Source organism: Paramormyrops kingsleyae, chromosome 13 (assembly GCF_048594095.1).
Source record: "Paramormyrops kingsleyae isolate MSU_618 chromosome 13, PKINGS_0.4, whole genome shotgun sequence".
Lineage (NCBI taxonomy): Eukaryota > Metazoa > Chordata > Actinopteri > Osteoglossiformes > Mormyridae > Paramormyrops > Paramormyrops kingsleyae.
In genome coordinates, this window is record NC_132809.1 from 27,604,005 (window position 1) to 27,617,954 (window position 13,950).

Genomic DNA, 13,950 nt, shown 5'->3' on the forward strand with positions numbered 1-13,950 from the left:
AATGAGTATGAAGAAGAAACCGTGACCTCTTCTGCTGTAAGCTGCTGAATTCATAGGTAGGATTAGTATTCTGCATCAAATCAGAGCTGATGAATGACTTGTGGGCTGCATGTTAATACAATCAGCCGGCCAGTGCAGACCACATGCTCTGTCGGCATGGTGCTCATACCCCAGCTAGGGCCCAAGCTGCTTGAGACAATCCTGGCGCCAGACCTAAGCGAATTGCTACATCTAATTCTGAGTTGGCTAATCTGGAGCAGTGTGTTGTTTACTGGGGAAATGTCAAGAACACTGGGACTAGACCTCCACAGCACTGCCTGCGACCAACTCAATATACATCATTAGAACTTAAATATTCTCTTTTACCTGCCGGAAACAGGCAGGTGTGTCCTGCCACCTGCAGGGTTGGCCCTGTGTTCGGGCACCAAAGTACACAGTGAAGCACCAGTAACCCTGGTGAGGTACTGTAAGTCAGGATGTTGGGGGGGGGGAACCCCGTGATGTCACATGGCTTCAGGAGCTTCAGGAACGTCTCCCTGCTGATGCTTTTTTTGCCATGATGGTTAAAGCACAGGAGCATGAGTATGACAGATGTCCCCTGAAAATGAGGTATTGAGCGAAGGAGGCTTGGGGTTGTCATGTTACTACCAAACAAAACTGCCCAAATTAGACTTTTTTGGCATGCCATTGCCAGGTTTAGAGGTCAAATGGTATGGGCGATACCAGTCAGGTGTTCTGTTACAAGTAGTTAGTAGACTAGTGCTAGCTATACACGTGCCACTTTTCCGCTGACTACTACTGCGTAAGATATGAAGATCCAGTGCGAGGCAGCCAGTGTAATACATGGCATTGTTAGAAACATTGCTTGCTGTGTTTGACAGCTTGTGCTGAGAGATTTTGTTGACAGAGATCAATTCTCTGCCGTCACATGTTTCCCTAGACTTTACCAGAACCCCAACCCTAACCCAGCCCAGATGCTCATGCCCCGACCCCTTGTACCCACAGAGGACCTGAAGGGGAACTTGCAGGCGTTTGTTGCCGAGACGAACAGCCAGCGGCCCGGCCTCATCAGAGTGGTGCGGCACACGAAGCGGGAGGGGCTGATCCGCGCACGGGTGAGCGGCTGGCGTGCGGCTACTGCCCCTGTGGTGGCGCTCTTTGATGCCCATGTGGAGTTCAACGCAGGCTGGTGAGTAACGAACACCTTTGCTCATGTCGCCATAGGAACACTGTGTGTTTGGGCTATAGGGCAGTACTGAGTATTGCAGTGATGGGTGCTGCACTTATGATTGATGGCCTGCCAAACTGATGATGTCCTCTTGAGAAGTATAGTTAACTCCTTCTCTGTTTGTGTGGAGTTTACATGTTCACCCCATATCATGTGGGTCTCCTCCTACAGTCCAGAGACATGCTGTTAGACTAAAAGGCATCTGTACAATTTTTTGTTGTGTGTATATGGCCTTCACCCACCTAGGGTGGAGCCCAGCCTTGTGCCCTGTGATGGACTGGCATCCCGTCCAGGGTGTTTGCAAGCCTGTGCCCTGTGATGGACTGGCATCCCATCCAGGGTTTACCCCACCCTGTGCTCTGTGATGGACTGGCATCCCGTCCAGGGTTTACCCAGCCCCGTTCCCTGTGATGGACTGGCATCCCTTCCAGGGTGTTTGCAAGCCTGTGCCCTGTGATGGGCTGGCGTCCCATGCAGGGTGTACCCAGCCCTGTGCCCTGTGATGGACTGGCGTCCCATGCAGGGTGTACCCAGCCCCGTGCCCTGTGATGGGCTGGCGTCCCATGCAGAGTGTACCCAGCCCCGTGCCCTGTGATGGGCTGGCGTCCCATGCAGAGTGTACCCAGCCCTGTGCCCTGTGATGGGCTGGCATCCCATGCAGAGTGTACCCAGCCCTGTGCCCTGTGATGGGCTGGCATCCCATGCAGAGTGTACCCAGCCCCGTGCCCTGTGATGGGCTGGCATCCTATCCATGGAGTACACAGCACTGCACCCTTTGCTGCCAGGGATGAGCTCCAGGCTTCCCGGCTTTGGATAAGTGCTTGGAAATTGGATGGATGGTAATAAGATAATAAGATAGTACTTCTACTTAAACTGTGAATGTGAAAGCTATACAGTGAATCAGCAGGACAGGAAGAGCACTGATTAAGGTTTAGCGAAGAACCTTTTGAATATCATGGGCCATAAGAAAAGCACTTGATTTTCCTCATCAGATCAAGACTGAACTTTCATTTGAAGCACAAATGACCAGACTGAAGCAGTAAGACAATGAACATGTCATTGACAAGACCCAAACATGGACTGTCTGTGTGGTTGCCCGGAGTTGATACTAGCATAATAACTTCTTCCATCCACAGATAGTCATGGTTATTATATCAAAGACAATAGCATTCTAGAAACAAGCATAAACACACACCCTTCTCATTTGAGAAATGTAAACATAAACACACACCCTTTTCATTTAAGAAACATAAACACACACCCTTTTCATTTAAGAAACATAAACATAAACACACACCCTTTTCATTCGAGAAACATAAACATAAAGACACACCCTTTTCATTCGAGAAACGTAAACATAAACACACACCCTTCTCATTGGAGAAACATAAACATACACACCCTTCTCATTGGAGAAACATAAACATACACACCCTTCTCATTGGCGAAACGTAAACATAAACACACTTCTCTGAGCACCACATCATTCTGTACTGTAACACTGTGAGATTTAGCCCTTCACTGTATACTGTAAAGCTCTGTTACGCTGCAGATCACCTTCGATCTGCATTGGTGCTATACGTATTAGCATGGCTGCTTTCCAGCTGGTTGACCTGTGTATGATACCTGCGGCCCGTACTACAAAGCGGGGTTGCTGGCTTATCAGGGTGAGTTGTCGGATTTAAGGTAGCCTGGGCAAAATGTAAGTGAACGAATATGAAGTCCATTTAAACTGTGGTACCTTAAATCCGACAAGTTACCCCAATAAGCCAGTAACCCCACTTCCTAGTACAGGTCACTGGTCCCTGCAGGTTATTTGGTCATTAGATTCCCTCTCCACCTTCAAAAAACACCACAAGACCCAGGAATTCCTCTACTAGCCTGATACCACTCCATGTTCCCTGGATGCTCTTAGTGTCGTACTTTCTGCTGACTGAGTGGTTGACTTGTTTAGGTTCTTGCTTTGTTGGAAAATGTTGTGTAGCTCCTGCTCTGATCCTGCTAACACCTGTACCTGGGCATTCATTGGACGCTCAGCCTAGCTTCACTTATACCTAGTCAAGTCCATGACAGCCGTATGTCTGTAATGTGCTATTTGCCTCAGTTGTACATTGCCTTGGACATAAGCGTTTTCTTAATAAAAATAAAGTAAATATGTCAAGATGAGCCCAGATTGCTCTTCATTTAAGTTTCTCAGCAGCCGCCATCCTAATACCAGAAGGAGTGACTGACTCCATATTAATCACAGCGCTGCTTCGCCAAGCATATAAAAAGACAGTGATTGGCCTCCGGAGGTTTATTTAAGCGACAGTGATCGATGGCCTCTGTGGCCTTCAGGAGAGCCGTGATTTGTTCTCCACCAAACCTAATCCACAATTTATCACCAGAAGGGATGAGAATATGCCAGTTTCTTCAAACAGCAGCGGGTCACCATGATTTGTCATCACGCAATATTAGCCCGGCTCTCAGTCGAGATGTGTGCCGTTCGTCTCGCGTTGATGAAAGCTGTAACCTCTCGTATGTCAGGGCGGAGCCCATCCTGCAGAGGATTAAAGAGGACCGGACCCGTATTGTGTCGCCGTCATTTGACAACATCAAGTACGACACGTTTGAGGTGGAGGAGTACCCACTGTCGGCCCAAGGCTTCGACTGGGAACTGTGGTGTCGATACCTGAATCCGCCCAAGTCCTGGTGGAACCTAGCCAATCACACCGCCCCAATCAGGTATGTGGGCCTTGAGATCATCTTGTACTCATGACCCGAATGCCTTTTCAAAGACCTTTTTCTAAAATAGTATTTACTAGCCCAAGGATACAAAATTATTGAGTATCAGTTCACGCAGAATTAACAGGCATACATTTCAATGTAAATGTTTCTACAGGCTGTTCATCATACCCTATACTCCTGTCTAAAGGAACATGTCAATGACTGAAGATGTCACAGGATTGTCTTTCCAGTATAAATTGGGCTGTGCGGGGAATTAAGAACATTTGTGAAGCCTGTGTAGTTCCTTATATGATCTCATCACCCATTGTTCTCATTGAACATTTCTGAGGAGACACTGAAGGTCCGTGGTATGTTCTTCTCAATCCCACCTCTGCCACTTCAGGAGTCCAGCTTTGATTGGATGCTTCGTGGTGGACAGGGAGTACTTTGAGGAAATCGGCCTCCTGGATGAAGGGATGGAGGTCTACGGAGGTGAAAATGTGGAGTTGAGTGTGAGGGTGAGTCATGCTCACCACTGAGACTCAGGCTTCCTTTATGTGCAGCAGTCATGTCTGATAGAACGTCCCCCAAAAACTGGTTGAGTTGAGCTCTTCACGTTTTGTCTTCATGGTGTATAACATCCCTGCCATTTTGGATTGACTACTGCCTAATGAAGAGAAACCCTCTCTGTCACATGAAATGGATGGCTGGCTCTTTGAGTCTCCTCCTGTAATTGTGGATTCACTGTTAAGATCATATAGATCAATGTTTCCCAACCCGGTCCTTTGGGCAGTCCATGTTTTTGCTCCCTCCCAGCTCCCTGCCAGACAATTCACATTTTTGCTCCCTCCCAGCTCCCTGCCAGAAAATTCACATTTTTGCTCCCTCCCAGCTCCCTGCCAGAAAATTCACATTTTTGCTCCCTCCCAGCTCTCTGCCAGGCAGTCCACATTTTTGCAGAATCATGGACCGTCTAGGGCCCCTGAGGACTGGTTAGGGAAACAGTTATGTTGTGTTAAGTTACGTTGATCACCAGAGTTTCCAGTGCTGTCAGGTTTCAAAACAGTACCCTATTAATGTGGCCCATTTTTCTGTTCTCCTGTTGTCTCCTCTCCTTTTATCATACAGTAGAAGGTACTCACATATGTCAAGACAACAGAAATCCATCCAGTCTTAAAACTTAGAAGATCCTGCTGATTTAATTGCTGAAGAGCAACATGCCACTTTACTGGGATTAGTCTGTAATTTGACAGCATTTCAAGCCAGTTCACATATTTGCACGGACAGTAATGAGGTGCTTAACAGGCGATGCTGTGAGGTGACAGCTGGAGGATGGATATCGGCTTAAAGCGGCACTGAACCTCAGAGCCACAGTAACATATACACCTTAGCTTCTTAGCATTTAGCTCTACAGACTCCTACAGACTTATGCCATTATTTGGGTGGATCAGCTAGTTGACCCCTTTCACATTGTTTTGCATTCAGCCTCTTTCCCGCATCTTATGTGATGTCAGCTGGCACTTTTGTGATTGGTAATTGGTGAAGACGTGGGGTTTGAATGGGATGCATTGATAGGTCAGCTGTTCCATGATGTACTGCTCTCAGTAACCTTGTCGGGGTAAGCAGACCTGCAAAGACCTTGGGTGTTTCTCAATACCAAGAACACGAGGGTCGTACTTGTGGTCTTGGCAAGACTGGTCTTGCTAAATTGCCTTCCAAGAAGGAACTTGGGCCGCAATGAATCATGGGATTAGTATCATTCAGCGTGGATGCAACCGATGTATCCTTGATATTTGGTTGGGGCAAGAACAACATCCAGTGATTTTTACCATCCTCTGCACTTCTATTCTTGAGTATTGGAACTGGTCTTCGACAATGGAAGATGACGTGAAACACAAGTAATGGTCAAGTACGCATATTGAGAAAAATACCCCTACTCACTACAGGACACTCTAGTGACTACAAAAGGCTGGGTGGAGCTTAGAATGACATTATGCAAAATAAATGCAAACAAACGTATGGCCAATCAAGAGTGAGCAATTCTGTACTGTGGGCCGGTTCTCCTTGCCTCATTTGCTGTCGTCTTTCCATATGATTAATGATTCAGATTAACAAATGGCATGTTCAGTCTTACCCCCACAAATGGATTGCTACACACATTTCCACATCCAAAACCTAATTTTCCAGCTACTTCTGAGGCTGTGGTGATACGTTATCTTTCTGGTGAGTGATTTGTAAAAACAGAGTAGGTGCCAACCATATTGCACTCACATGCAAGCCTGACAACGTCTGCTGTTGACTTTCTCATGTTAGTAATTCAGCAGTCATTAATAGTTCCGGAACTGCTTATCAAATACAGGGGAGCAGTGAGTCTGAAGATTTTCCCAGGACACACAAGTCAAAAGGAAGCAGAGTCAATAAATGGGATACCAGTCCATCAGAGAACATACACATCACTGAATATAATTGAAATGAACTGAATTGAATTGAATCCTGCTGGGGTTAGCATGGTGGGGGGGGGGGCTGTACCCTCACTCCTTCAAGGTTGAACACCCTAATGTGCTTCTGGCTCTGTGTGTGACACTCACTTTTAGAGGTGATTTTTAGGTTTCCCCATGGAAACCATAGGCTGTAGTAACACCAGACTATTAGGTTTGGCCTGTTGTAACACCAACAGGATTATCGTGCGCATTTTGGGTGGCATGACTGTACTCTTACTGCAGCGGTGAGTACATGTAGAGGGTGTTCTTCATGCTGAATCACCCACAGCAATTGCTACAGGTGATAACCCATCCGACGGGCTGACTCACAGCGGCGTTCACTGATGGACTGATGATAACGACCTACGACAGGAAAGTGAACAAACAAACTACATAAGCAGCTTGATTAGAGATAATGGATGTTTCGTCTCCAAAAACACGCGGGATGCACAGACACTGTAATTAAAAGTAATTAAAGCCATATGGTAATTTATGAAAATCTGGAATATATTATTGTATTGCAGCATTAGCTTATTGTTTAGTGAGGCGTTGTTATTAATGAATAATGCTGCTATTCTTATAAAAATCAGATATCCTTCTCTTGGCGGACAGTTTTAAAAGTACTCCATAATTCTAGGTCAAACCTAGAAGTAGTAATATATAATAATATATAATCTAGTATCTGTCACCCTTTCTGCTCTAACCTTGGAGTTAACCTCCCCTGGGCTCATCTGTCTTTTTAGTATTTTTTCTATAATTAGTTATACTATTGTTTTTATAGTCATGATTTTATTTATTTATGATTTATACACAATATCTGAAGCACCTCGATTGACAGTACTGCAGTTTGATCGCATCCCTGAAGCAGCCAGTTAACGGAGCACACCACATAATACTGTTCTGGTATACTGTGATTTGATATACTTCAGGGCGATATACACTGTAGCGGAGCACACCACATAATACTGTTCTGGTATACTGTGGTTTGGTATACTTCAGGGCGATATGCACTGTAGCGGAGCACACCACATAATACTGTTCTGGTATACTGTGGTTTGGTATACTTCAGGGCGATATGCACTGTAGCGGAGCACACCACATAATACTGTTCTGGTATACTATGGTTTGGTATACTTCAGGGCGAAATACACTGTAGCGGAGCACACCACATAATACTGTTCTGGTATACTGTGGTTTGGTATACTTAAGGGCGATATGCACTGTAGCGGAGCACACCACATAATACTGTTCTGGTATACTGTGGTTTGGTATACTTCAGGGCGATATGCACTGAAGTGGCGGTGAAGAAAGGCACAGCGCAGCAGCCATGACATCTTTTAAAAGAGGAGATATTGTGGATAAACAAGATTAAAAGACGTCAGCGTTGTGGTGGTACCTTTTGCGGTTTAAGGTCGGACACGTTTATTAAACATAAGGATATGTCGAATTTATACTTTTGGGCATCATAAAATGCCCCATTAATATTTTAGCTGTACTACTAAACTGTTTACCAAATTGTGGGCGTAAATAAATGTCCGTATAATACCGAAAAGCTGGCATCCAGCCAAATGTTTCCACTGTCATCTGAAGCCCTGGTGATTGTTGCACATGTATGATATAATATCGACATGATATCGCCCGGCTCTAGATATGGTCCTTGACCACAAATCTTCCTTCTTTAACTTGCCTGCAATTCCAGGTGTGGCAGTGTGGGGGCAGTGTTGAGGTGCTGCCCTGTGCCCGCGTCGCCCACATCGAGCGCGCCCACAAGCCCTACACGGAGGACCTGACGGCCCACGTGCGCAGGAACGCCCTACGTGTAGCCGAAGTCTGGATGGATGACTTCAAGAGCCACGTTTACATGGCCTGGAACATTCCGCAGGAGGTGAGCACCCCACTCCCATTTCACCTGTGTTTTACCTCCACTCAAACCACACGTCTGACTAGGGCCCCCAGTCACTGCACTAAATATTAAATAAACACGTTTCTTCTTAGATGTTAACGCAGCATATTCAGCTAACCAGCTAGCTAGCTATGATCTCCTGACTCTACTCACTGGCTGTTTAGTTTTTGAATCATCTGGGGGGGGGGGGGGGCAGGGACACCGAAAGTGACTTTTTGAGTGAGGCCCCAGGAACAATAAACTGACCTCAGCCTAAGCACTGTGCTTGTTCATTGACTGCTCTGTCAATCTTCTCAAAATATCCTTGTTCACTGCATGTGCCCATCTAGATATGTCACATCCTACTTTACCTGTCTACTCCCCCTGTGTCCCCCAGTGACGCGTTTAGCCTGACAGAGCCCTCGCTCTCACTTCCTGTCCCCTGTCTGTCCACATCACCATCCAATTGCCTGGCTGGAATGTGTTTTCGAATCTGTGTAGCCTATAATGTACATGTGTGCATTGTTGTGTGTATGCATGTAGGACTCCGGGATCAACATTGGCGATGTCTCTGAGCGAAAGGCCCTAAGGAAACGACTACAGTGCAGAACGTTTCAGTGGTACCTGGAGAACGTCTACCCAGAAATGAGGGTCTACACCAGCACCGTTGCATATGGTGTGGTGAGTATGATCCTGGCCAGGAGAACATGGCCGGTGGTCTGTGTGTGACAGACTGAACCCTGCAGGTTGAACTGTCAGTCTTTTGTGGCTGAGAACCATTGGATCGGTTATAGATCAGAGGTTGGAAGATGGACAGAAGGACAGACCGACCAACGGATCGACCAATAGATGGACCAACAAACCTTCCATCCATTGGTCGGTCCGTTTATCCATTCGTCTTCCAACCTCTGATCTACAAACTATATAGCTCATGAGGACTTGTGGTCAGAAGCTATACCTGATTTTTTTTAACACACTGTATAATCCTGTAGTTCAAAATTAGAATTTCACAGAGTAAAAAATCCTGCTCGGTAGAGAAGCTGTGACTTTAAACTCCTTGGATCCCCAACTCCAGCCTCCTCAGCTTATGGCTGCAGAATGACTAAGCTGAACTGGTTCAGGGCTGGGGGTGGAGTAGAGTAGTAGAGTATTTCCATGAGGCTCTGATGTTCCTCTCTCCCCATCTGCTTCCCCTAGCTGCAAAACTCTCTTCGGAGTGACCTGTGTCTGGACCAGGGACCGGATACCGACAACATCCCGATCCTGTATGTGTGTCATGGAATGACTCCCCAGGTTAGTGACATGAATCATGGGATAACACCCCCCTCCCTCCAGTCAGTGGTCTGTCACAATCCTGTATCCGTATCATGGGATGACCCCCCAGGTCAGTGGTCTGTCAGCATCTCACACCCCAGGTAATAGTGGGAGTCTGACAGCTGGAGTTTGTGTTAACACCCCTCAAAAGTCTCACCCTGTGTCACTGATGCTGTGCACCAGCAAGGGGGGGGCCAAAGCTTCTCAGTATGAAGTACCCACAGAGACTGACTTAACCAGTCCATTCAAATGACTAAAAAAAGAATATTCATTATGTAATGACTTAATACTCCATATCAAATTAATATGCTCAGCTTGTCAATGATGAAGAATAAATAGAGAGAAAGAGCATTATGTTATCTGGTGACACATCCATGACACGAGGAGGTGAAGGAGAAAGGAGCGGCTGTAGCCAGAGGGACGCGGGACGCCGTGTTTGGTGCGCCTGCACGGCTCTGGGGTCACAGCTGTTTAGTTTTTACTTGATGTTCATGACTGAATTTACATGGAGACACATTCAGGACCCCTCCCTCTACAAGCGGGCCAAATCTGGGACTGGCACAACGAAACCAGTGCAAGACTCAGGATGTATGTCTGCAGGTATGCCTGTCTAAAAAACAGGAGGCGTTGTCTGGAAAAGCGGATGGATGGATGAATGAATGGATGGATGGATCTCACCACATTAAACAATTAGCAGTTATGAAGGTTCCTGGCAGGGAACTCACTGTGACTGTAAGGTGATCTCACTCTGTGAGGCCCTCCTCTTCTTCCTCCTCCTGCTCCTCCATATTTGTTTGTTTGCTACCCATCCGCTGTTCTCAGCAGCTGAGCTCCAGGAAGCGACACCAGCTTACATAATCTCCCGTCTCACAGCTTTCCGGTCTGCGTGCGGCGAGTGTTAAAGCAGCACGAGTGTTAAGTGCCGCGCCGTCAGCACGCTGGCTGCAGGGTCTCAGGGACCATGGTGACTGAGGTTTATCTGTTTAAAGTCCCCCATGTGAGGCTGACACTCCCTGGGCCTTTAAACACGCCTGTGTGTCGCGGCAGAGTGAAGTTTGATGTTTCTCCGTCGTGTTTTACATCATATATTTTTCTGTAAATACTTGAAATAAGAACACAATAGAAACAGAAAATAGCAAAGCACTGTTCAGCTGAAAATCGTCTCTAAATCTTAGATTCTTCTGAAAAGCTGCCCTTTAGTTTTAACATCTCAAACACGAGGAATTTGGATAACAAGTTTCAGCAGGGTAATCACCTGACACACCCTCCCAGCTCAGTTGCAGCTGCTCCCAGAGATGTAGGGTGCTTGTGGGTCACGTTGCTGTACTTTCAGTCCTCAGCAACCATCTTGGGTGTTCATGCAGCTGCTGCCCCAGCAAACATCACGTGTAGCTTCAGAAATCTCTGGCCTGCTTCATTCTCACAGCTGTGTGGTTCATGTCCATCTCAGCATGAGCTGAAGTGTGGAAGGAAGAGTGCCCCCTTCTGGTTACATTGAGTCCTGTCTTGGTGTAATCATTCTGAAAGTGACAGAGAAGGGGGCAGTTGAACTAATTCGTAGTTCCTGTGCAAATCTTCTCAACTGTGTCTTATATTTTATTATTTAGGGTGGTGGTTCCAGGGGCGGCTTTGTTGTTTTTTGGGCCCCAATCAAAGTCACATTTTACGTTTAACCTGAATGGATTCAGTGCCGACTGAGTCACACAGCGGCAGCTGAACCGGCCGACTCCTGACAGCAGAGCTGCGCATGTTCGACTTCCCTGTGGGGTCTTCTGTGTCTCTTTACTGGGTTCGTCTGTTTTAACTTTAAGCCAGTAGGTGTATTAAGGAAATGCACACGTGCCTCTGATTCTAAGGGCAGTGTTTATCTCTTTAGTTCGCTATTGGAATGTGATGCAGTTAGCACGCTATTGTGGATTAGCATTCTGTCTGTGTAAATCTGCAAGCCCCCCCTCACCACCCGTGGCACCCCCGGCCCTCCTGGGCTTCCAGAGAAGCTCCCAGAGGACCTCCTGGCCCTGTGTTCCAGCTGAGTAAGCCCCTAATTAGCCCCCACCGAGCTGTTAATTGAATGAATTGCAATATTAAAATCGCATTAGAAAGGCGGAATGTTCCGGAGCATAATTATGGTAATCAATTGTTGAAATAATTAACACATCATTTAAATGAGCACGATTTTCTCATTTCAAGCACCAAAGAAAACATCCACACATGTCTCTCTACACGCGTGCTGCTGAACACGCACACACCTGGTTTGGCGTGTGTGAAAAGCTACAGTGTGTCTCCGGAGTGTGTTTGATGTTTAATTCAAGGTGGAATCTGAGATTTTCAATAAAATGTTCAGTTGAGGCCATTTCTCTAAGCGAAAACCAGAAAATAGTGGAGGTGGGGACCACTGGGGCTGGGGGGGGGGCTTTATATTTGTCAGGGTATGACTGTCATCTAGATGAAAATACACAAATATGTATCATATTCATATGTGACATACATTTAATAGACACATTTGTAATATAGCTGTAATGTGTAATGTTTCATGCACAGTGAAGTTGAAGCAGCAGCGGTCCTGTGTACCATGACAAACAGTGGTCGTCCCTTTGGGGGTCTAGATCACTGGTCTCCATGGGCTGGTCTATAAATCTCCCGCTAGCAGCTCCTGTGTTCCCATTGAGGCTGATTTCATTTTCAACTCCATTGTAGCTCTGAATTTGCTCAGATATAAACACAGTTGCATTGTCACTGTTCTGGGAATGAAGTCTGCTGCCAGGCGTCACGTCATCTTCAACCCTTTCTTTGAAAAAGCAGGGTCAGCTAATCCCTGCCGCAACTGAGGGTAAAGTCCAGGCACTGGGATTTGAACCCACAACCTTCCGAGCACATGCATAGCACCCTAACCTGCTGAACAACACACCACCCCCATAATGCCAGATGTTACTGTTTAGTAACGTCCTAACTGCTGGAAGCCCTTGCGTTTAGGGACGTCATCTCCGCCGGCACGCTTGGCGTTCCTAAACGCTCCCACTCTCCGTGTCCCCGCAGAATGTGTACTACACCAGCAGCCAGCAGCTGCACATGGGTGTGCTCAGCCCCACTATCGACGACGACGACAACAAGTGTCTGGTGGACGTGAACGGCAAGCCGCGGCTCCTCGAGTGCGGCTACGCCAGGGCCCGCCGCATGAAGCTCGAGTGGCTCTTCATTCAGGTCAGCGAGGCTGTGGGGGGGGGTATGGGGCAGAGGTGGAAAGTTCAGGTTCAGAAAGTACAAATCCAGACCAAGATTTTGTTTCAACCAACCATTTCACTACTCTTTATGCTCAACTGGTTGGTTGAAACAAAATCTTGGTCAGGATTTGTACTTTCTGAACCTGAACTTTCCACCTCTGGTATGGGGTGTGGTGAATCTCACGCGGAACTCTCTGGGGGCTTCACCATCTGTCTGCATGTCGCGCTTTCTGACCCCAGTCAACCCACTGTGCTGTGGATGGGGGTCTCTCTGCTATCAGAGCTCCTCAGATTTAGACCTTCTCTGACACTTAGGCTGGTCCTTAAATAATAATAATAATAATACATTTTATTTATAACGCACTTTTCATTAACAAAATCTCAAAGTGCCACATTTAAAAACAACAAAGTTAAAAATATCCATAAAATCAAAATAATATCACTACTACTAAGTATGACATCTTAGCAGTTGTATGCTTTCTTAAATAAAAAAAAAAAAAAAGCCTTAGTCTTTTTTTAAGCCTTAGCCTTAGTCCGATTCCTGCAGCTTGATGTGTCCCTGATGGTCCTTTTAAAGCAGGGCTCTTCAGATCTGGCCCTTGATTCCAAATCCAGGCCATGTTTTCAGTTCTCCCAGATAGTTAGTTTAATAATCACTGATTCTGATTGGCCAGAGGGGCTTCACACCTGGCTGACAGGTAAAGGAAGGCTGGGAAATCAGCAGTGACTGGCCCGTGATTTGAATAGCCTTGTTTTAAAGCTTTCAATGAGTTATTATTCATGGGTCAGTGGGTGGGTGGGCTACCAGAGGGGCATTTGGAAGGGGGCTGTTTGTACGCTACATGTACAGATTCCCAGCCACTGTTACTTTGCTAATAGTGCATGTATCCTGAGCTCCGAGCTACACTCAGTGGTGATGTCACCGCTCAAGCCATTTGTGTAGGAGCCCTTAGGTTTGTTGGGGGGAGCCCTGCTGGCTACAAACAGCCACTACACTGGGGGAGCAACCAGAACCCCCCCCCCCCATCAACCTAAGGGAGCTGGATGGATGAGTATGGCATAGTGCTGTAGGTACTGGGCTCAAACATGGGGTGATGTTATGCACCTTTTGTCCACTAG

The 13,950-nt window shown here is 46.6% G+C and overlaps 1 protein-coding gene across 6 annotated transcripts in view; it reads left to right on the forward strand.

Annotated features, from left to right (window-relative positions):
* LOC111850549 (polypeptide N-acetylgalactosaminyltransferase 18-like) overlaps nucleotides 1–13,950 on the forward strand; it is a 48,730-nt gene that overhangs the window by 34,121 nt on the left and 659 nt on the right. For all 6 annotated transcript variants that reach the window (XM_023824545.2, XM_072698502.1, XM_023824547.2 and 3 more), the window contains exons 4-10: nucleotides 1,006–1,189; nucleotides 3,755–3,952; nucleotides 4,338–4,452; nucleotides 8,114–8,299; nucleotides 8,840–8,977; nucleotides 9,494–9,589; nucleotides 12,647–12,811. In XM_023824545.2, coding sequence (XP_023680313.1) covers nucleotides 1,006–1,189; nucleotides 3,755–3,952; nucleotides 4,338–4,452; nucleotides 8,114–8,299; nucleotides 8,840–8,977; nucleotides 9,494–9,589; nucleotides 12,647–12,811 — 1,082 coding nt within the window. The remainder of the gene's footprint in view (nucleotides 1–1,005; nucleotides 1,190–3,754; nucleotides 3,953–4,337; nucleotides 4,453–8,113; nucleotides 8,300–8,839; nucleotides 8,978–9,493; nucleotides 9,590–12,646; nucleotides 12,812–13,950) is intronic.